Source organism: Poecile atricapillus, chromosome W, assembly GCF_030490865.1.
Source record: "Poecile atricapillus isolate bPoeAtr1 chromosome W, bPoeAtr1.hap1, whole genome shotgun sequence".
NCBI lineage: Eukaryota > Metazoa > Chordata > Aves > Passeriformes > Paridae > Poecile > Poecile atricapillus.
In genome coordinates this window covers 42,909,365-42,931,221 of record NC_081288.1, presented here as the reverse complement: position 1 = coordinate 42,931,221, position 21,857 = coordinate 42,909,365, and the positions used below count along the sequence as shown (strand labels likewise).

Here is a 21,857-nt window from a genome sequence, read left to right as displayed (position 1 = left end):
GCAATGGAATTCTGCCTGCATTTAATTCCAGGAATGGGACTTAAAAATAATTATTTTTGAAAACCATCTTCCAAAATGAGACAGACCCCCAGACAGTGCAAATAATATGTCCTCTGCTGAGGCCCTGCAATACCGAACACTAATTTTTCTATTGCACAAAGCAAGGATGAAATCAAAGAACCACTGAATCACAGAATGGTTTGGGTTGGGAGGAACCTTAAATACTATTTAGTCCCAACCTCCTGCTATGAGCAGGGACACTCTCCACTAGACCAGGTTGCTGAAAACCCAATCCAACCTGGTCTTGCACACTTCCAATGATGGGACATCCAAAACTTCTCTGGGCCTGATGGACAGATGCATTATGTCCAAAAGAAATTCCCATACTTATTTTCTCCTCCAAGCAGGACAGAAAATAAAATGCACAAGAACTTTCATATTTTCAAAACTCTCCATCTCTCGCATGCTTTAGTGTCTGACTAATCACAACATATAGAACAAATAAGGGCAACACAATCTGCACCTCAGCCTGCAAACTAAGACACAGCTGGTGTGTTGAATTTTACATCAGCCAACCTCAAAAGCATATCTGTAAGTACACACTACAGATAATATAAAAAGCTGCAGTACCCATCAATTATGCCTATTTGACACAATGCCCCTAAGTTCCAGCTAACTGGAATAGTAATAATTAGAATGGGATTGGATTATCTTCAAAAGCCTGCAGAGCACAAAGCTCCATCCTCACTGCTGTCACTTCATAGATGGGAACAAGCACTGCAAACACCCAAGCACCCAAACTGTGCACTGAGCTGACAGTGCCCATCTGTCCAAGTCTCCACCGGGACAGGACATCTCAGATAATGCCAAAAGCTTCAGAGCAAAGCTGTGCCATGGATAGTTTGGACACCTGGATAAGAGAACAGTTAAGGCAAGTACAGATGAGTCAATGTCGTGTTAGTGAGATACCTCAGCTGCTGAGATACCCCCGTCTCTCTGCCACAGCGGTGGGAGCTGAAGCCCTGGAAGCAGCAGAGCCACCTAAGCAAGATGTTGAGCCTGTGACAGCCACTTCTGCTTGTCAACAGGATGACTGACCTAAGTAGAGCCCTATTCCCATACAGCTGAGCAGTTTGGTGTACGTGAGCTGTACAATTGGACCTTGCCCAGGGTCCTCTGTATTACACATTCACGGTTACTTAATATTCACATGTGCTAGTGACCTCTGTAGACAAGATAACTGCAGTCTCTAGCTTGGAAAGCTGACCTTGGCTGTGCTTCTGCTAACATTGACATCAACTAACTTGGTTTGGTTGAACATGCAGAGTTTTAGACTAGTCTAAAACACTTCTCTGCAAGGCCTATCAGGTAAATATGAAACCAGAAGAAAAGAAAAATTAAACTGTGCATTACTGTTCATAACGGATAATATGAATTTCTAATCCTACAAAAGTATACTATCAGTACCACTTTTTTTGTCTGAAACTTTGGTCTGTGCTCTAGTACAGATGTCTTTAAAATAACTGATGTATTGGCACAACCACATTATAAAAGGCTACCATGCAGAACGTCAAGGCTGAGATCTGACCTGGAGGTTTGTGCACTGAGGACCAGAGTAAGAGTTTTTTCTGCTCTCAGGGGTCGCACAAACTTTGGTAAAATGAGTCAGAAAACAAGTTTATTAACTGCCCTCTCTTTCTGCTTTGGTACTGCCTCAGCAGATCAGCAAAAACATTTCAAAGAAATAGAGAAAGTAATTTAGGTAAATTGCCCTTAAATCCAACACAGAACCCATGGTTCTAAACATGAACTCTTTCATCCCTCATTGAAAAATAGTCTAGGACTGCCTATATATTTCCACCTTTTGCCCTTTCCTTCTTCTTCTTGTTCCAAAGAATACACGAACAGTACTACTGGGAGTATTCACACATTTAAAGTAAAAGAAAGCTTCTATATCGTCTTTTCTCTGCAGCATACATTTCCAGCAAAACCAATTCCCCACATTTCTGCTCCCAAAATCCCAGCTAAGCAATAACCTCTAGCAACTCAAGTGGCCCATAACTGTTATAGCCATAGCAATGAGAAGGGCACTCTTATCATTTGCTACCTCAGCAGACAGCCTGCCAGCTTGCTGCCAGGGTCACCTTTGGCAAGGCTCCCATGTGGCTCCTCCTTTGCTGCAAGACAAGACATTTACCTCCTGCCAGAGCAGTTCCTGCTGCCAGGCTCAGAGGAGTTCCAGGTCCTCCCATGCCCCTGTCTGGTGACTTTTTTCTTTTTGAAGATATTCCATTGCTCATATTTATAATTAAGCGATTACTGAATTTATGTAAAGGAGAAACTGTGAAAAGCCTTTTTTATCCCTGTTTCTTTTCGGTCTGTTTCTTTGATATTGGTCGTTCTTTTTCTTTTGCCAGTGAAATCCACCCAAATTTACCTATGGTTTCTGTAAAGACCTTGAAAAATTAGAGGTCACTGTGTTCAGAAGAAGGCTATTCTGAGCAACACTGCTGAGCTGACCATAACAGAAAAACTGTGCTTACGCAAGGTGTAAAAAATCCAAATGTGAAGTTGACTAAAATCTGCAGAACATTATTATAAATCATCATAAAAATACATGTACACCAATAAAGATCAGAAGTATCTGTTTACAAACAGAATGACATTAAAAGGAAAATATTACAGTCACTATGTGGGCACAAAGCACTTCAAACCTAATGATCCCCAGAATGAATATTGCCTGGATGTACTTATTTTTTACCTCCCCTCTTTAATTAAATAAGCACATATACTTCCTTCTTCAAGAGCCTCATGTGGAAGGTAGACAGTGAATATTTAATGAGTAGGAACACTTTTCCCTTTTTTTCCAGGCTCATGCCTTAATTACTAAACAGTATTCTCCATCTTCTCTGAGCATATGTGGTGGGGGAGAGCTATTGTATGCTGCAGCCTCTGAGTATTCCCTACAATACACATTTATTAATGATTTTCTCTAATAACTACAGTTTAGAGCAAAAGCATGGTGTTTTTCTCACTGTAGAGATAAACAACCAAGGATTAAAGAAATGAAGGCTGAAAACATCCATTTGTCTGGAGAGGACATTTTAGGATGCTTGTGTTGGGGTTCACTGCACCAAAATGCAGACCGCTGTAGGACAGACCTGAAGCAGCTACACCTGAGCCTAAGCTCTCTCTACAACCACCCAAGAAAACTGGAATTTGACAAATGTGTTCACCTGCCCCAGTTTAGGTATCTGCATCAAGATGAGATCAGCTCTTTTTAGAACATTTCTCTCACATGATTGTTTTTCAGATCATTTAGTACTGTGCAGCAGGTGACTGTGGAAGGTAAAATGTATGCAAGCATTCTAATTAAAATTTGTAATGTACCATATGCACCAAGGCATCTGAGTAAGACTGCATGGGCATCTTAAATTCTTTTTTAATCCCTGAAGAGCTGAACTGAAAGGAACTTTGCAAAGACAAGAAAAAACTTCCCCCATATACACAAAAAATATTGGGTTTATCTTTAAAAATCTTTAAAATCTTAGGTTTAACTCTGAGTCAGTTTATGAAAGTAGCAAAAAAGCCATTCCTTCAGCAAGGGAAATGTTAAAGAAGTACAGAAAGGACACATGCTTTCTTGTTTGCTTTCCCTTTGCAGCTTATTTCTGGTTTAAACCTAGCAGCTGGTGCTTGTCCCCATTCCATATCCAACTAAAGAATGACAGGATGTACTGAGAAGACCAGCAGCATCAATACCTTGCCATAATTTATAAAATCAAATGCTGACATTTTAAATCTGGCCTGTTATGTGAAAGCCAAAAAACAAAATAAAATGAAATGCATGGTGGCTGTTCATCCAACAGTTTCTCTGGCTTGTTCAAGGGTAGAGACTTTTGCTGTGATCTAGATCCCAAGTGAGAAGACCTCTAAAACTTAGCACAGAACTGGCCACTTTATGTGTGTACACCCTGTTGCCATGCTAATGCTAGAGTACCAGAAGAGAAATATCTTAGCAAAGGGGTGAAGAGAAAATGGCCCTAGCATGTTCTTTTTTCGTTTGTAGAAAGGAGAGGACTGAGTGGAAACTGAGTGTAATTGAACATTGTAAAGATCACAATTTTAAAGTAATCTGCATTGGTCAAGTATTTGCAACACAAATTTTTTCTACACTTCAGATTTGAGTTGGCTGTAGAATCCCTAACCTTATGTTGGCAAGAAAATAAAACATTGATTTAGTGGTATAAACAGTGCTTAAATTAGAAAACTTTTATGCTGGCAAAAGACATATTTGTTGGTATAAACCGGATGTCCATTTGGAGAGAACTGAGGAGGGGGACAAAGAAACACAGGTCTGCTGTTTATTCCCCTTTAAGCAAAGCCCTTCAAACATAGGACATGAGTTTGTTTGTTTGTTTGTTTGTTTTTGCCTTTGGGTCCTATTTTAAATCCCAGCTGAAATCAGAAAGATTCTTAAAGAAAGTCTTCTGAATAAATCAAACATTCACTCATTGTACAGATGAGCAACACCATTGGAAGTGCAACAAGATCATGCTGTAAGATGTGGCACTGGTGCAATTATCTTGAGGAACTATGCTCATTTCAAGATAAACCTGTTCACCTTAAATGTTGATTTTCCCTACTGCCTACATTTCCAGCACACAGACCTTAGTATAGTCTTCTCTGAGCAGTACACATCTCCCAGGTGCTGAGTACTAGATGTTGCAATCTCACAAGATCAGCTTCAGATCTCATTTACACAGGGGTTTTGCATTAAAACACCATTAACTGAGGACTTATTTAGGCAAAATATTTATACTTTGAAATCCATCCCTTTTCAGCATAAATGTTCTGTGACATGGTGAATGAACCATTAACCTTAGTGTAAAGGAATAAAAATCTGCATTCCATTTTAACCTCTTAGATTATGCCTGCTACAGGTGTTCCAGGAAATGACCTGAGGGACTCGGGTTTTTTCCCCTTTGACCTAACCTGTCAAGGATAGCCCAGATGTCTCATACCCATGAAAAAAAGTCAAGAGGATGGAGTGGTGCAGTTCCAGCTTTTTTTTTAAATGCCTCCCCTCAGAGGAAGTCTTGGGAGACATTTAGTGTTTTCCTCTCCCAGGAATGGAGGCAGGACTGGTGCCTTTCTGCTGTTATTTCCTTAGAGAAAGGCCCTTTTAAAGACAGGTTCTGGGGTTACAGCACAAATTCTCTCTAGTATAAAGAAAATCAGATCTGTCTCTTATTCCTTGGTCTCTCAGATGACTGCAATGGCACTAATACAACTCTGTATTTTCTTTTAATTGGATCAGATTACAAAGTTTCTCTTGCTTTGAATTTCAATACAAATCACATACAAAAGATCCTTTAATCTCCACAAAACTTAATTATCACCATTTCTGTAATGCACCTCTGCACTCTGAATTTAAGTACTGCAGCTACCTGCTTAATTTTTTTCCAGACAAGCACAAGCCAGGTTACCTCATTATCCTGTTGTTATAGTCTCTGCTGACCAGCATGCTAAATAACAGAGAAGCCAACTTACTGACCCACTTCCAGCTGTCCAGAGCTATGAGCATGTGGTAGAGATGCCAATTCTCTTTCACACTGCATTTCATGGTGTATCTGGATAGCCCTCATGTGAAGAGAAAAATTTGATCAATCCTTTATTTCCCATCTCTTACTAAGTGTCTTTGGGGGTTATTTGCTCCTTTGCTCTGCTTTCTTGAAGCCTGGATGGTGGACTGGAGAGATTACTACAAGAATCTTCTCCGTTCATCATTTGTCTTTAATTACTTATACAAAGAAGCAAAACAGCATATTTTTAAAAGGTATAGACTGCTTCCATTTGAGGATCTAAGCCCTTGAATTAGGATCTAAAATATTGAGACCATGTGCTTTGTAAAGAGATACTAACACAGATTAGCAAGGATCTCCTTTAATGAATGCCCACCATGAAATACATTTGATATTTCAGATTGATTTCTTATAATTATAGACTATTTAGATTAACTGCATACAAACACAGGTTTGGTTTCACCTTCCTGATAAATTGTCCTGATAAGTCCTTGAAGACAATTTTTTCCATGACTCTCAGAACTGTGTAAGTAAAACAGTATATTTGCATACATGAAGTGGAACTCCTCCCCCTTCCTAGTTATTTATGACAATTAAATTGTACCTTTAGTTTTCTGTTTCAGGGACATCTCATTTCACCTTTACAGTTTTTTTTTCCCATATAAAGCAATGTTTATTAAGCTGCTTTTAATGAGGCTGTAGCTTCAAAAGCACTTGAGATAAATTTTAATTGGACCTGTTAGAGTAATTTGTAACTTTTATGGTTCAGCTAAACTCCTTTTATTTCTCTTTAGGGATGATCAAGAAGTTTGTAAAGAAAGAAACACCTGTAAGACTTATGAAATCCTTGTAAAACATGACAACTCCTCCCTTCTGCAATCACCCGCTAGCAAGATGGCTATTAAAATGCAGCAGCAAATCACAGCCAGACAGAGAAAAGATATCAGGCAAATAGACTTGGGAATCATGGAAATAATACTGTTCTGATTAAAAGAAATCTTGTTTTTAATTGCTTGTAACTTACAACTTGGCCAAAGGACAAATATTTTGTGTGATTTCTTTTCTCTCTCCCCTTAATTTTTTTACATGAAACAGGTCATTAGGAAAAGCCAGAGTTTGCCCCACCTTCCCTGCCCCACCCCCTAAAAATTCTATAGGCTTTATATGGGAAATTCATATTCCCTATGTGTCTTCTCTACCTGACAGATCTGGCACTGGGAGTCAAGAGCTAAGAAGAGAAGAGAGAAGGACTTTTTGAGCAAGAAGGGGAGGAACCGAGGTGAGCAGGTTACTGATCTGTGAAGAAGCTGTGGAACAAGAAACTTGGGAATGGTTTGCTAAGGGACAGGGACAAGAGCTCAAGAAGAACAGGCATGTAAACTGCAAAAGGCCTTTAAAAGAGGGAAATCAGAAGTGTGAGAGAAATGTGTTGGAAAAGTATTTAAGCCTTACTTGGCAAAAGACAGCAGAAAAAACTGGGTTGTAAGTAGAGGGAATAGCATATTGGGGATTTAGGACCTTCTAGAAAAGACTACTCAAACTAGGTCAGTAGAGAAAGGAAAAATCAAGCAGCTACTGGGAAAAAGACAGTAATGCAGCTCAGAACCAGGATAAGAACAGAGAATAAAGAAGCATCATGCCTCCATGAAATAGACAGGAAGGAACAGGGGATGCAGAACCCTTGGACTTCTCCTCTTTCAGCAAACACCTTTGAACTGCAGAATCCCCTCCCTTCCCTGCTGCCCATGCTGCTTTGGATTCAGCCCAGGACACGTTTGGCTCTCTGTGCTGGGAGTGCCCATGGCTGGGTCATGTCCAGCCTCTCCTCCAGCAGCTCCCCCAGGTCCTTCTCAGCAGGGCTGCTCTGATCTGTTCATCCCCAGCCTGTGCTGGTACCAGGGTTTGCCCCATCCAGCTGCAGCACGGTGCACTTGGCCTTGTTAGACCTCCTGAGATTCCCACAGGCCCAGTTCTCGAGCTTGTCCAGGTCCCTCTGGAAGGCATCCCATCCTTCAGGTGTGTCAACTGCACCACTCAGCTCAGTGTTCCCTGCCAGTTTGGTGGGGGTGCACTTGATCCTCTTTGTCTGTATCATTAATGAAGATATTAAATAACACCGGTCCTCTGAGGGACACCCCTTGTCACCGATGCCCACTGGGACTCTGAGCCATTCACCACTACCCTCTGGATGTGACTGTCCAATCAATTCCTTATCCATCTAACAACAGTCCACCCACTGCATCCATCTCTCTCCAGTTCAGAACAAAAGATGTTGTGGGAGACTGTATCAAAAGCTTTACAGAAGTCCAGAGGGATGACATCTGTAGCCCTTCCCCTGTCCACAGATATACTGACTCCATCATAGAAGCCCAATAGGTCAGTCAGGCAGGACCTGCCCTTGGTGAAGCTGTGCTGGCTGTCTTGAACCGCCTGCGCCCTGTGCCTTAGCACAGCTTGCTAGCACTACAAAAAGAAAAGTTATTTATTGTAAATATATCCATGGCTGACTGTCAGTTTTTATACTGGTGTCCCTGCTGCAGGCATCTGGCACCGACAGCAGAACACGCTGTGTGTTTGATAAACACGTAAACTGCACAGTAAGATGAGACTAACGTGCAACAGCCTGTAGATTTAAGTATCTGCTCAGTGAATGTGAATCACTCATTAGCCTCCACAAGAGACAAGAAAATCCCAAGTGTTTTACCTAGTGACACATCTGTGAGTGGGTACTTCTGGAACTGTTAGAGCTATGTCTGTGCTGTAAGAAAGATCCTGTACATACCGAATGACCTTGGGACTCAGAGGTTTTCTCCTTGAGATCTGCATATTGCCTGAAGCACTCAAACTGTGGCAGGATTAGGGCCTCAGGAAAAAACACCAGGAAATTAATAACTGCATTTAGACAAGGATCTGGGCAGTGCCTTCAATAAGCCTGTGGTCACACACTGAAGACAGAAATAAAATTCAAAATGAATAGCTGCATAAAAAGGTTATTATCTCTCCTGTGACTGAACTGCATGCACACCTCTGCATGGACAATGGCTGAGCAGACAGTCTCACTTCTGACATTTCTGAAGTGCAACACTCAACATTTTGACTTCCAGCATTGTCCTGTAATGTAACTTGTGTATATGTTTGTGTAGCAGTATTTAAAGTAATGTTTCAATTAATACAGCTATTTTGACCTTTGCTTTGCACATGAATTTTCATTCTGTCTCTGAAGCAACATAAGAAAATTTCTTCAAAGTTTTAAGCAATTAATTCATACTAAGAGTTTCAAGGGATCTAAATCGATCGCCCTGTGATAGCCAGAAGACCTGAAGCTGCAGCCAAATGCTAGAGTATGCTACCTATCTGTTCTGTCAAAACCCTATATGAAACAAAGGAAATGAAAATTTTAAGTTTGTAAAGCAACAGAAAGAAAAAGGCAGTGCGGAATCCTACAGGGTTCCTGACTTCAACTTCCAAGGTCTTGAAACACTTGTAGGGCTTATGGAGATCTGAAATCAGCCCTTGGAGTCTCTGGGACTCCTGTTCCTCTGGGCTTGTAAAATCTCTAGCTTTAAGGGTCTCCACAACTCTGGATACACTTGAGTGATATGGCTTTATGAAACTTAAGGGTCAGCCTCTAAGTTCTTTTTTCTCCTCTATTTCTCACCTTCCACAAATTACTGAAAGTCTGCACTAGACCACAGATTATCTCACCTGATCTTTAAACTGTGCAAATTTTCTCGCCCTAGTACTCTTTTTGTCAGGCAGAATTGCTAAAAGGAGAGGCAGATTTCTTTAAATATACTTTCATAAGATCATTACAGCATTAATCAATTAATTAATTAATTAGCTTATTTTAATGGGTGATCTTAAAGAGGCAAAAGCCTTGGATGAGACTAGCAAAAAGATTTACTAGCAAATGTCTGTATCAATAATCCCCTTTCTAGAAAGTTCTATCAGTGTTAAACATTGAGTTCAGAAATTAGAGGGTGCTGCTCTAGTTAAAATAGAGTGGTTCTGTGTCAGGGTGACTGGTAGATTTGCAGCAGAAAACAAGCTGATTATTTCTGTTTTGTAGAGAACACTTACAGAGTGCCACATTCCAGCAAATCTATTCTAGCTCAAATACGAGCTAGAACTGTTAAAGAAGCCAGAGAAACATATGGAATTTGGAAGTGCCATATGTTCCTTCACTCCTGAACACCACAGAGTGCTCTGAACTAACAAACACCCATTGAAGAGAGAAAGATGTTGTCTCACAAGTGCAAACAACTAAAAAAACTTCCTTTTGTGCCAAAGCTCTGGCAAAAGCTATTAGTTTTATTTAACTACAATATCCTTGATTCAAAGATTGCCACAGCATGAGCATCCAAGACTTAAAAAGTAGGCTGCTCAAAAGATCACCAACAGCCATTTATGGAGTTACATCAAAACGGTGAGAATTTAAACTCAAGGTAGTCATTACCTTTGAACTTGTCTGATTGCTCTGTTTCAGAGAAAATATGGAAGGTTACCCATGCAGATGCAACCCCAATTAGAGACAACACGGAGCCCAGTGGCATAATGGCAGATCTTTGAGAACCTGAAGGGAAACTGCATCTCCTCAGCTTCAATGTACTGATAAACTTTTATTTCTTGTTTTAGGCAGAGGCACTGTGAATCTTTGTAGCCATTAGTGTTGCATTCTAACTCTCTAGATGTCAGCAGCTAGTTATGATACTTAATCTGACCACTTCCTAACAGTGAGAATTTCAGCCTCCCCAACCTAACTTTATAGCTTGGAATTAATATTTTATATTTGATTGCCACAGGAAAGGATTCAGGTTGCAAAATTATCTTGACAGTGGCACCAAGTTGCTGCTAGTTACCACCTTGCCTCTACTTCTCCCCTTCCTCAATATGAGGGTGCAGGTGTAAATCATAGGGCACAGAGAGCTGTACTATGCATGTACTATGCAGACCTTTCTCACCACTAGACTAAAATAGGTGATCCACATGGCCAGAAAGGTTGGACACTGAAGGTGTAAGGATTACAGGAAAAAGTAATAAAACCATCAAAGATCATGTTATTTCTGTTGTACAGTTTTATGTAGAGCAGGTCACCATATCCATGTCCTTTGCAAACAATAAAGTGCAGCATTATTAAAGCATTGCAAAAATTAAAAAACGCAGGTAGTTTCCTCTAAAATCAACAAGAAAGGTAAGCAATCACAGTACTTCAAGACTGGAGAATGTGTTTTGCAAAACAGAAAGACATTTGAAAGACTGCATCCTCCACAACTTCAAATATAACTTTTATCACATTATAAAATACTTTCTCAGAAATTAGGTTTTCCAATTTTCTTCAGGGATTATCTTGGTATTTTCAAACTCCTACTATGTCAAAGTCTCTTTGAAACTACACAGCAGTACACTCCACACACCCAAATCTCTTCCAAGAAGCTGAACTGACAAGTTTATTTCCTTGGACCCAGCTGAGCAGGAGACTTCAGGATGTACTTAAGCAAGCACAGGTGTAACCTCAGAGAATTCAACAGGAATAGCCACATCTCTTACATTATATACACACTTGATTACTCTGCACAGAACCCCTTGATGCTTTTTTTACTCCAGTTTGTCTAGGGTCCAGAAACAATAAAATGTACAAGCTTCCCAAGTGACCTCTTGAAGACTTCAGCTGGAAGAACTAAACTCTGAGAAATATAGCACCTTTGAAACAGCTTATGCTTACAGGAATAAGAAAAGTCAGTTACACACTACAAGACTGTAGTTGAAAAATAGTTCAGGATTATTTTCTTCATCTAGTAAAACCATTTCAAATCAAGTTCCAATTTCATGCTATCAGAATGTATTTTATGGCTCTTTCCAGTTCTGGCCACATGCAATGCTACTTTACAGGACATTATCATCCACTAACAGAAGAGAAGGTATTAAAGCAACTAGTGGTACAATTATATCTCTAGGAGTAATATATTCTACTGACAGCTTATACCAGGAGGACCCTACAGAATACACTAGACTTCTGTATAACTTTTGGATTGTTTCTGCCCCTTCCAAGCAGGCTAACCTACTAGTCTATTTTCAAGCATCTGTTACTGATAAGTCACCTTACTCAATGATCTTCCTTTATTTTAGCCTATTTTCAAATTCACATCAACCCTTAGATAGCATTACAAACAGTTTATGGGTAACACAAGAGTTGGGGAAAAGAGTAACATTTCTGTAATTCTTAAATTTCTCTTCATGACTCATGTTCTCCCTTTCATGTTACTCCCAACACTGTTTCCTGCTCTTGAGCAGAACTAAGAGAAGATTCAAATCAGCAAAGGTTTCCTGGACAAGGAGTCAATGGGATAGGATGAATTATTTTCAGCCTTTGCACCATGGTCATAACATAACTGCACAAGAGAGCATCCCAACAAAATCCTTTGTTCACACCACTGCTAAAGTACTATGCAGGGCACACAAATCGGAAAAAAATTCAAAACCTACTGGGGGGCTAGGTAATATCTAAAAAATCACAATGCATTAGAAAGACAGTCTACTGGTTCCCTCCTTATTTCTTCTTGCAGACTCTGCTGAACCACCATTCCATACATTTCCCAGTGTCTGATTTCCTTCTTTCTTTCCTTCTGACTCCACAAGTCCTCTTGTGGAGGTTCTTCTACCTCCTTTAATTTCTCTTGGATAACACATTCATTGCCAGGAATGCAGGGATGATAAATCCAGATTTGGTGCTGAGAACAATAGAGTTTATGCAGAGAGAAAATGACATGAAGAGACCGATTGGTAGGTGCTGCCTTTAGAGTTAAAAGCCTGAAATTTCCAACTAAGTTCTGTAACCTCCTAAACTGAGCTCTATCCAGATAGTACTGAAAAGAAGATTCCTGCCTTGAACCAGCTATAATTTAGGACACAACAGAGTATTTCACCTTGTGGTCTCCTCCTTACACAAACCTGCAAAGATTTCTGAAAGATCCTCCGTGAAATGGAGGCTGACTCTCCCGCTGGGGTATAATTAAAGTTTGCTGGGAACTTTGTCTAAAGCCAGGGGTTCATTTTAGAAAAAGTGGAGTAGAAAGGATATTGATTTTACTGTGATGATAGACAGGGTTTGGTCATCCATCGACTTTCAAAGAAAAAGAAGAAACAAAAGAAAACATTTAAATTCTAGTTCTCCTCAGGATCTAGAGCTCATCTGAGCTGTCTCCACCTTTCTGGACATGAATCTGTACAACTGTCTGTCAGGCCTGCCAGACACTACACAAACCTGTCACTTCAATTCTTGACAGTTAAGTAAACAGAAACATATATTGTAATAAAAAAAGAGAAATCTCTGTCTCAGAGAAGAATAAAGAGGGTTGTTCCAGAATAAGCAAATATCTGACATTATTCTTTTCAGTATTAATCTTTTCCAAGGCTTTGAAGTTTGACAGTGCTATTTCACAAATCCCTAGGAGGCTGCTATACTGCTAGGCTAGAAACCTGACTGTAGAACTGAGCAGAAAAAGAAGTGAAAAATTCCCAAACAGACGAGAAATATTTCAGGCTGACTGGTGAGTATTTCTGCTTCTTGCTGCTATGAATTTTCTGTATCTTGAAAAACTTGAGGGGATATGACAATTTCCAAAACAAATGGAAACAAGTAAATTCCAAAGCTCTTGTTAAAAATCATCTGGTCTACTTGACTTCCATATTTTCAGTGAGTTCAATCAAAGATTGTATGCTCATTTTTCAAGCCATGATTTGCCACCTAGGTATTTCTTAACAAATCTTCTCTTCCCTATTCTTTTCTCTTTGGCAGTCTTGTGACTTTTTAATTATGTCTCGTCCAACTAGCAGTACTGGCAAAAGAATTCTTGTTAGATCAAGTATTCCCCTCTTTCATGTGACACAGAAATGCTTACACTTCATTAACCTTTATTATAAACTAGTCACTGGAAAAGTTACTTTGCTAGAATCCACACTATGGTTTCAGCCTACAAACCACGCAATGTCAGAATGCTAAATTACAGTAAAATACTGCTCACCTCCTTATGAACCCAAGATTAATGATACGGTGCAGAAGGGAATAGCAGTGCTACCAGGAGCATAACAGGTCACAATCACTTCTAGAGTAGCTCATGGAGAACTGGCAGGGAAACATCACAGATAGCTCCCAGGATTGCAGCCCCTATCCCACAACCTACCCATCACTGAGACATCATATTCGACCAGCAGAGTCGCCTCCTGTCCGCATTGTTTGAGAATACTCATGGCCTCAGCATGTGTTGTTCCCAACAGTCGGATCCCATCAACACTCAGCAGCCTGTCCCCAGGTTTGATTGTGCCCTCTCTGAAGGCAGAATAAAGGAATGATCTTTGTTAGTGTAAGATAAATTGATTTGGAGATAATACCATTTTTATGCAAAGCGATTCTCTTGCACCCTCCCTGACACCCATCCCTCTTACCTTAACACTTAACATTTACTTTGACAGTGAGAATGATCAGAGGGCGCAGTGGAAAGGAAATTGCTTTAATTGGAAAGTCAGTGACTGGAAAACAGCTTACCACACAGTGAAATAATCAAGTCACGTTAAATTGCAACTAAGTATAGCTTCTGCTCAACATATGCTTTCTTTCTGCCTTGTCCACACAGCTCTCTTTTCATACATACATAAATAAACACATCCTCCTCCAATGTTTTCTTAAAAATAAACACGAGGTGCAAACACATGGGTGCTGAAGCAGATTGCAAAATATGAATGTCCATTTATTGATTTTCTTTAAAAATATCTTTTACTTGCATAATTCCATTTTTCCTTTCTTTCTACCTGGAAGTAATTCAGCTCTAAATATAAAATTCTGTCTCCTAGGCATACCTTATAACCTATTCAGAATTATAAAAGAAAATGAAGTACTAACACTGCCAGCTTGAGAAACATGGAGAAAAAACAAGGAAACCAGGAGATGAGGGAGAGAAGAAAGTGAGGGAACAAAAGTAATGCTCTCTTGAAACATTTTCTTCTCAGTTAATGTTTCCAAGGTCAAAAATGTCAGCATAGGCTACAGATACCAATATGCTTTAAAGAAAATGCCCTTTGAGTTTCTGTAATGGTTTAAGGACACAAATGCCATTTCTAAAAATACAGTTTGTACATAAAAATAAAGTGAATATTCTTTCTTTATATATTTACAAAATGGCATTATATACAGATATGACCAGAACATAAATCTGTTCTCAGAAGTCTTCTAGCTAAAGTTATGTGTGACCTCATATGCAGAAATGTATAAACAGAATAATACAATACTCAACCTTGTCATGGTAATATTCTGAACTGCAAGTGTAAAAGATTATGGTGTTAGAGTTTAAAAAGCAAGAGATACATCAGCTGTTTGAAGAATGCAAAAAATGTGCTCTGACCTATTGCAGGAATTTATTCTAATTATTTTAGGTGCAAGATTCTAAATTAAAGTTCACACACAGCGTAACGTGCTGAGCCTCTGTGGTTGCCCCTTACTATTGCTGCAGTTGTTATTATTCCTATTACAACAATAAAAGACAAACCCACGAATTTTAAAGATGTATTTAAATGCACCTATTTCGCTCAAAATCTTAACTTCTGTCCCAAATAATTCACCTTTCTCCATTTCTCTTTCACATAAACTCCAGAGAAAGATGAATTGTACCTGTCAGCAGGCCCTCCAGGTCTGACACATGTTATTACAACAGGACGAGATTTATTTCTGTCATCATGTGCTCCACCTAGAAAGAAAAAAACAGAGAAAGTATACCTTCATTTTATGCTTTTTATGAAAGCTCATTTCCAAAAGGCAAGCCTACATCTTGTAGCACGCACTTTCACAGATGGGCTAAAAAGATCAAAAAATCACCAAGCCATTAATATGACCCTTCACTGAATTTTACCTAAATAAAATCAACTTTCTATATGTATAGATGAATCTTTAAAAAACATTTGTATGGAGGGATTCTTACTAAATGCATATTTTTTTCTTAGAACCTTTACTCTGGAAATGTAATCTCAGTGTGTACACACACATTGCTTTGCAATGTTTGCAGCCCAGAGGAAAAAATCTGTACTTTATGTATACTCAGAATAATGAGTGACTACTCATTAACAAATTTATGTATTAAATAAAAAAGACATTTTCCCCAAGGAAAGTAATAATTTATTGTTGGGGTATATTGATTAACAGCTGCATCTTTTCTTCTGTTCTCCAAGTCAGTGATAATATTTTAGTTGTACAATTCAGACCACCAGCAGTATCAATCAAATTTCATGCCTAATATATACAATACTACAAGTAATTATATTTTATAAGAACAATGATCTTCCTGGTGATTTCAGTGGTAGCAGAATCTGTTCTTATATGACCAGTTTGTCATGTGTCCTTGGCATAGTTGATTACTTAAGGTCCTTCCAGAAACAAAAACTAGAGCAGCTCATGAAAGCAATACATGAGGGCATTGAAAATGTAATATATTGATTTTTACAAACTGTAAACCTTCAGAGTGCTTAAAAACCTTATCACTTTTTTTTAAACAAAATACAGATTTCAAACTCAAAAATAACTCACCTCTTATTACAAATCCAAAAGTGTTCCCCTCTTTATGTAAAGTAACTTCCACAGTTCTAAAGATGAGACCTGATCCCTGTACAGCTAAAAGAAAAAGAACAGAAACCTTAATGGTTATTCTTTTTCTAATTATGCACACAGGTTTACACCTTTTCTAATTTAAGGTACATATTGAGTCATACAATTGGAAAGACTCAGTTACAGAACAGTCAGACAGAAGACCTGTAATTAAATAGAACTCATTGCCTTTTTGAGAGAATTTTGGGCTAGACGTTCTGCAAAGGGACAATGGTTTGGAAAAAAGACACAGACATATATAGCATGTGAGGAATTTGAGTATTACTGTATAAATTATGGCATAATTTTGCTTTTCTTATAGTTACAGAAGAGTGCTAGAAAATATGGAAGTACACAGTGAGACAAAAATGACACAAAATTCTTAAGAGTGTCTACAGAGCTTGTTGTTTAGCTATGAAAATTCACTTTTGTCACTTAGAGAGAAGACAATCAAGATTTTTGGGGTGTTTCTTTGATCTCAGGTTACTAGATTACGATGCATAATGCATTTTATTATCATAAGGATTTTTTTTTTCTTTTTCGAAATGTAATATGTTCCCTCATAATTGGTGTGGTGGTTTTAAAGCACTAGCTAAAAATCATAATTGGTGAGCTAGTAAAAAAGTTCTTTGGCTTCTAGCTGAGTCAGTATTTTCTATGGAAGTACTAAAGAATTGGTGTACAGCTGGACTAGGAGGTGAGAAGCCTAATGCACAGACCATTGTATTTGGGTGTGATAATCCACTTTACAGAATTTGAAAGCACTGCTGTTAAGAGACCAGCAGACAATTTGCTATTAGCTTTTACAAGAAAAATTTTGGCAGGGTCTAAGAATTCTCTTTTCCAATGGGAAAAAGGACTCTGTGCAAAATCACATGTGCACACACTTTCCACCTTCCAGTCAAATACTGTAAAGAGTACAAGCACACATAAAATTAAAAAAAAAAAAATCCAAACCAACCCACCTCTATAAAATACATGCTCTGTGAGCAGCAGAACTAATGAAAACTTGTGCCATTTAATGTTCCTGCTTGCAATAACCAGAGTTTCCCTGTCAGGATACCCTGAGGGGGGAAATGGATGCCACAGGCTACCCTGTGTGTGCTGCCAATCATGAAAGGCACCAGGAAGAGCAGAGGGCTCTCTCTGCCCACCCCCCCCCCCCCCTCTCTCTGAGGACTTCCCTGCTCACAACTCACTCAAGTGTTTATTTCCAGGAGATGTACTGTATGTAATGCATTTTTTTTGGGGAATTTTTCAGTCCCTATTAAAAAAGTTACTGCAGGGAACCAGGAAAACCACCCAGTGAAATGACATAAATCTCATTTCCTTAGGAAAACAGGTGAAAGATGGCTCTCCAGAGCACTGCTCTGTGCTGTAGTAATTCCTGCTACAGCTTGAAGATCACAACCGTGTTACTGAGCCCATGTGGTTGCTTTCTTTTCAGTTGGAAATGTTTTACTGACTTAAAGAATTATGAGGAGAAAACAACTGTTGCCTCCATTTCTATTGTCAGAAAGCGTCCTTTGAGTGTAGCTCAGGATGAATCCACACTTCCCTGTTTGGTGTGGCCTGTAACCTCCCCTGGGGAGAGGTGAAACCCGCAGCTCAGCACTGAGGGATGGCAGCAGCATCCTTCCACTTGGGAACAACCACCCAGCGGCTGTCCTTGCACCTCAGCCTCAGACTGCTGTGGGAGAAGACTCCTTAACCCTTGTCAACAGCAAAAGGCAGATGTGAGACAGACACTGCTCACCCACCAGTTTTAAACACCGAGGTGGCTCGTGCTGAAAATAGCAGCTGGATGCTCCTGCTGTGAATGCTTCAGAAATGGAAGGAAGCACTAGGGAGCGGGATTACCACTCCTCAGCCAAATTTAATCCATCATTATTAAATGATTGACATTTCCCAGCACTGAAATTATGACAGTCCTCTCTCTGAGGGAGCAAGTGTAGGAACAAGAGTAGAATTTCATTAGGTATGGGGCTTGGAAGGAAGTGCCAGGACTTCTCCACGTGGCTTACTGGAAAATTTACATGATTAACAAAAACAGCTTGCTCACTAGTAGTTCACAGAAAAAAAACAGACTAAGTATCTCCAACGTTATTATCTATGCTTGCATGGAGAGGCTGGAAATTCCAAGGACTTAAAGTTACGAACACCACTGTAAACCCTTGTGTCAAAATCCAGTCTCAGTGAACAAGAATAGCACATATCCTAAAAGAGGATGAAAACCAAAGAAAACCCAGTTGAATAAATGCAAAACAAATAATTCTGGTCAAACAACTACATCTGCAGCAAAGTAATTCTGAACTCAGCTGATTAATTCAGATACTGTGCTTCAGAATGTGAAGTTCCCTCACCACATGCAAACACTAATCAACAGAGAACATTCAAAATTTTTTAATGTGCTTGTCAGGAGGTCTCATAAAAAACCAAATATGTAACTAGACTAACTCTCCAGCTGCTAGAAAGCAGTGGGGAAGTTCATCAGCTTCTGAGCACCAAGGACAGTGATGGATTTTTTTGGATTCTATTGCAAGGAAACTATTTAAGGAGACAAGAACTTCTCAGTTGGCACCTGAGATTCTTCTGGCCAGATACCAGGAAACCACATCTTCCACCCTCCAGTGAGCAGTATGAATGAGCACCCACTCTTTCAAGGGTGTGCCTGGTGCAGCCCCTTTGGTGGCAATCAGCCACCTACACTCCTTCACTTTAGGTCCCAAGTGTTCAACTCACTGTTTCTCTGGCTTTCACTTCATACCTGATAGACTCGACTCACACTGATTTTGTCCTACAGACACACCATTACAGACACAGGCACATAAAGACAGAGCAAAAGAGAGGCGAGGAAAACATTCAGTAATACTCTGTAAGTTTGGTGTGAGCATAAACTTGTGTTTTGAAGAAAATCCTGCTCAGTGAAAGCCCTTGTTTCAGTCACACATTTCTTTCAAGTTCATGTATCCTTATGGCCTACCTCACTGTGTCTTCTGCTCTAGAAATGAAGTTTTGACTAAATGTGGTGCCAGAAAAGACTAGAAAAGTCCCAAAGGATATTGTTTACCTAGGAGAGAGGGATGGTGCTGCAAGCGGAGAGAAGAAAGGAAAAAGCAGAGGCAGAACCAGCAAATACTCACTGGTCTCATCTCAGAGGATCTTATTGTAAAAAGAAGGATTTGCTTGCCCTGGAACCTACTTAATCCAATTTCTAGTATTCAAAACTGCAAAGAAGCAAACAAAAATCCCAAAACAAAACCCAATCAAACAACCAAAACCAACCCTCACCCCCAGAAAACCACAAACCAACAAAAGGCAGAGATTGATAACTCTGCTCTGTTGTTATTGGGAGTTCTGCTAATAAAACATCTGAGAGCATCACTCTGTACTGCCAGTTCTTTTGTACTTCTTCAACACTCTGTGATAAGCCACAGGAAAAAATAAAATTAGGAATAGAAAATTAAAAAATAACCACTACTAAAATGACTATTACCAACGTTGCCCATTTCACTGTTGACTACATCTGCTATTCTGCTATAGGTTTTCAGTTTGCCCTGCAAATACTTACCGACTGGAGGCAGCTCATACTCCACTTCTAACACAACCCTTTCACCAACATTTTTGAGCAGGCTGATGATCTCATCATGGCGAAATTTGGTCAGGTTGATTCCATTCACAGATTTGATGTAGTCCCCTACATCCAGCTGGTCGCTCCTAGGGAAAAGTACATACTCCTTTTGTGAAAGACAGATCTGATGAACCAAACTAAATTCCTTAAATTACTGTTTTGTGATTGTAGGAATTCTTTTTTCCATTAATCTAGATTTAAAAGAGTTGATTTTTCTAACAGAAAGTGGCATTTTAAGATGCTCTAGCTGGTTAAATATTAAAATAAGAACATTGTTGCATTATTCATTCCTGAGGCACAAAACAAGGTGTACAATAAAGGAGTTGCATGATTTGACTGGTTTGGGCATAGGATCTGGAAAGTCATCTTCTTCATGTCCCCATCCTTGTCTCTCTCTTTGGAAAATGTTAAAAAAAAAAGTTTTTTTGGACATTGGTTGCTTTCACAGTTAACAACAGGAAATGGGCCAAGCCAAAAGCATATGTTCTACTCAGTTACTTGGGATGATTTAGCTCAACCCTTATATTTTTGGACTTGCCTCACTCATGATTAAAAGCTTTTTTCTTTCCCCTGTAGTAATAAGCATGGTACTTATGACTTTAGAGTCTTTTTAATCTCAAAGCTATCTAATGAAGAGTTAAAAAAGAATTAAATTATGGTAGCACTGTCATTCTTGTTTCTATTTTGGCTTCTCAATATGTTATGCTGCTTCTCTCAAATTTTTGTTCAAAGACAAGAAAATAGAGAAATAAAACATATATAATTTAGAAGAAATATCATGAGTCTTATGACAACTTTTAAAGATCTCATTGGCATTTCTAGTTTTTTATCAAATTAGCCTTGAGCAAAAAGAAAGACCAGCTGTTGCCATTTCCCTCTGAGGTTCTCCAGTGTGATGGGCTGCCATTATAGATGCATCAGTCACATATTTTTTAGGTGACCTTTCTGATGCAGTACACATTTCTGAAGCAATCACATCTTATAATGCATTTTGTAGCTTGAGATGTGGTTACCTAGCAGCAATTCCTCCTTGACGAAGGTTAGATACTCTTGGTTTCCCATCCTTGTCGATACCACCCGATACTGTGAGCCCTAGGGTGGTGCCTTCTTTTTTCATTAATTCAACTATTGTTGAGCCCTTGAATTCCTCTGTTGAAAGAAAATTATTCACATTATTAAAATGTAAGTAATAACACAGATGTTGCCTTTCTAATATGTCACCTTCTTCCCAAGAAAATCATTCTGTGTTAGTGAGAAATAACATGTACATCTGGAGATTTTTTATGTTATAATTCACAAGTTCTGTCCACAAGGCTCTGCATATAGATAAATCTTGAGCCATATGTTCTGTAAAAGGTTATTAAAACCTACACCAACGTGCTAGTATACTATACAGAACCCATAAATATGAAGTCTGGGAACACTTATAACTACTGATAGTTGCTTCACATTTTAAAAAAGCTATCTTTTCTCATTTTCTGCTCTCTACCTCTGACCTCTATGTTTTATAATACACTTCAACTGATTAAATAGAAGGGTAAACCACACAATGATATTACAGAACTATAATTTTGGTTCAGACTCACTTTGAGGCCTCTAGCAGATGTCATGTTAATAGGAACAGTTGAATATAACAAGAACCCAGACAGAGATACATCAGACCTTAACAGTTTTATTCTTTATTTTTACATAAATACAGCTCCACTGTAGCTCTCTGCAGAACAGGTATAAAGTAAATGAAGGGCTTTCATAATGATTAAGTGTATATAAAATTTCCCTTGCATGCTAAAACACCCTCTTCTGCAATTTCTCCATTCTTGGAAAATAGTAAGATAATTTCACAGCCAACAAAGGCAGGTCACATGCAACAAAAAGCCTCAAACTTTCAAAAAAGAGATGTCCTTATTGCACATGGGTGGACAAGGCAACCTACATATGCAGTTTCAGCAGGACTGCAACTCTTTGGAAAGCAACATGTGCACTGTTTCCAGTCAGGACAGACCTAAGTAAAACC

General features: G+C 39.1%; 1 protein-coding gene across 7 annotated transcripts in view; it reads right to left on the bottom strand.

Annotated features, from left to right (window-relative positions):
* Positions 1 to 21,857, bottom strand: part of LOC131591740 (glutamate receptor-interacting protein 1) — a 311,658-nt gene that overhangs the window by 55,533 nt on the left and 234,268 nt on the right. For all 7 annotated transcript variants that reach the window (XM_058862751.1, XM_058862756.1, XM_058862750.1 and 4 more), the window contains exons 3-7: positions 20,857 to 20,992; positions 19,784 to 19,929; positions 16,156 to 16,239; positions 15,247 to 15,322; positions 13,766 to 13,911 (exon numbers count right to left, since the gene is read on the bottom strand). In XM_058862751.1, coding sequence (XP_058718734.1) covers positions 13,766 to 13,911; positions 15,247 to 15,322; positions 16,156 to 16,239; positions 19,784 to 19,929; positions 20,857 to 20,992 — 588 coding nt within the window. The remainder of the gene's footprint in view (positions 1 to 13,765; positions 13,912 to 15,246; positions 15,323 to 16,155; positions 16,240 to 19,783; positions 19,930 to 20,856; positions 20,993 to 21,857) is intronic.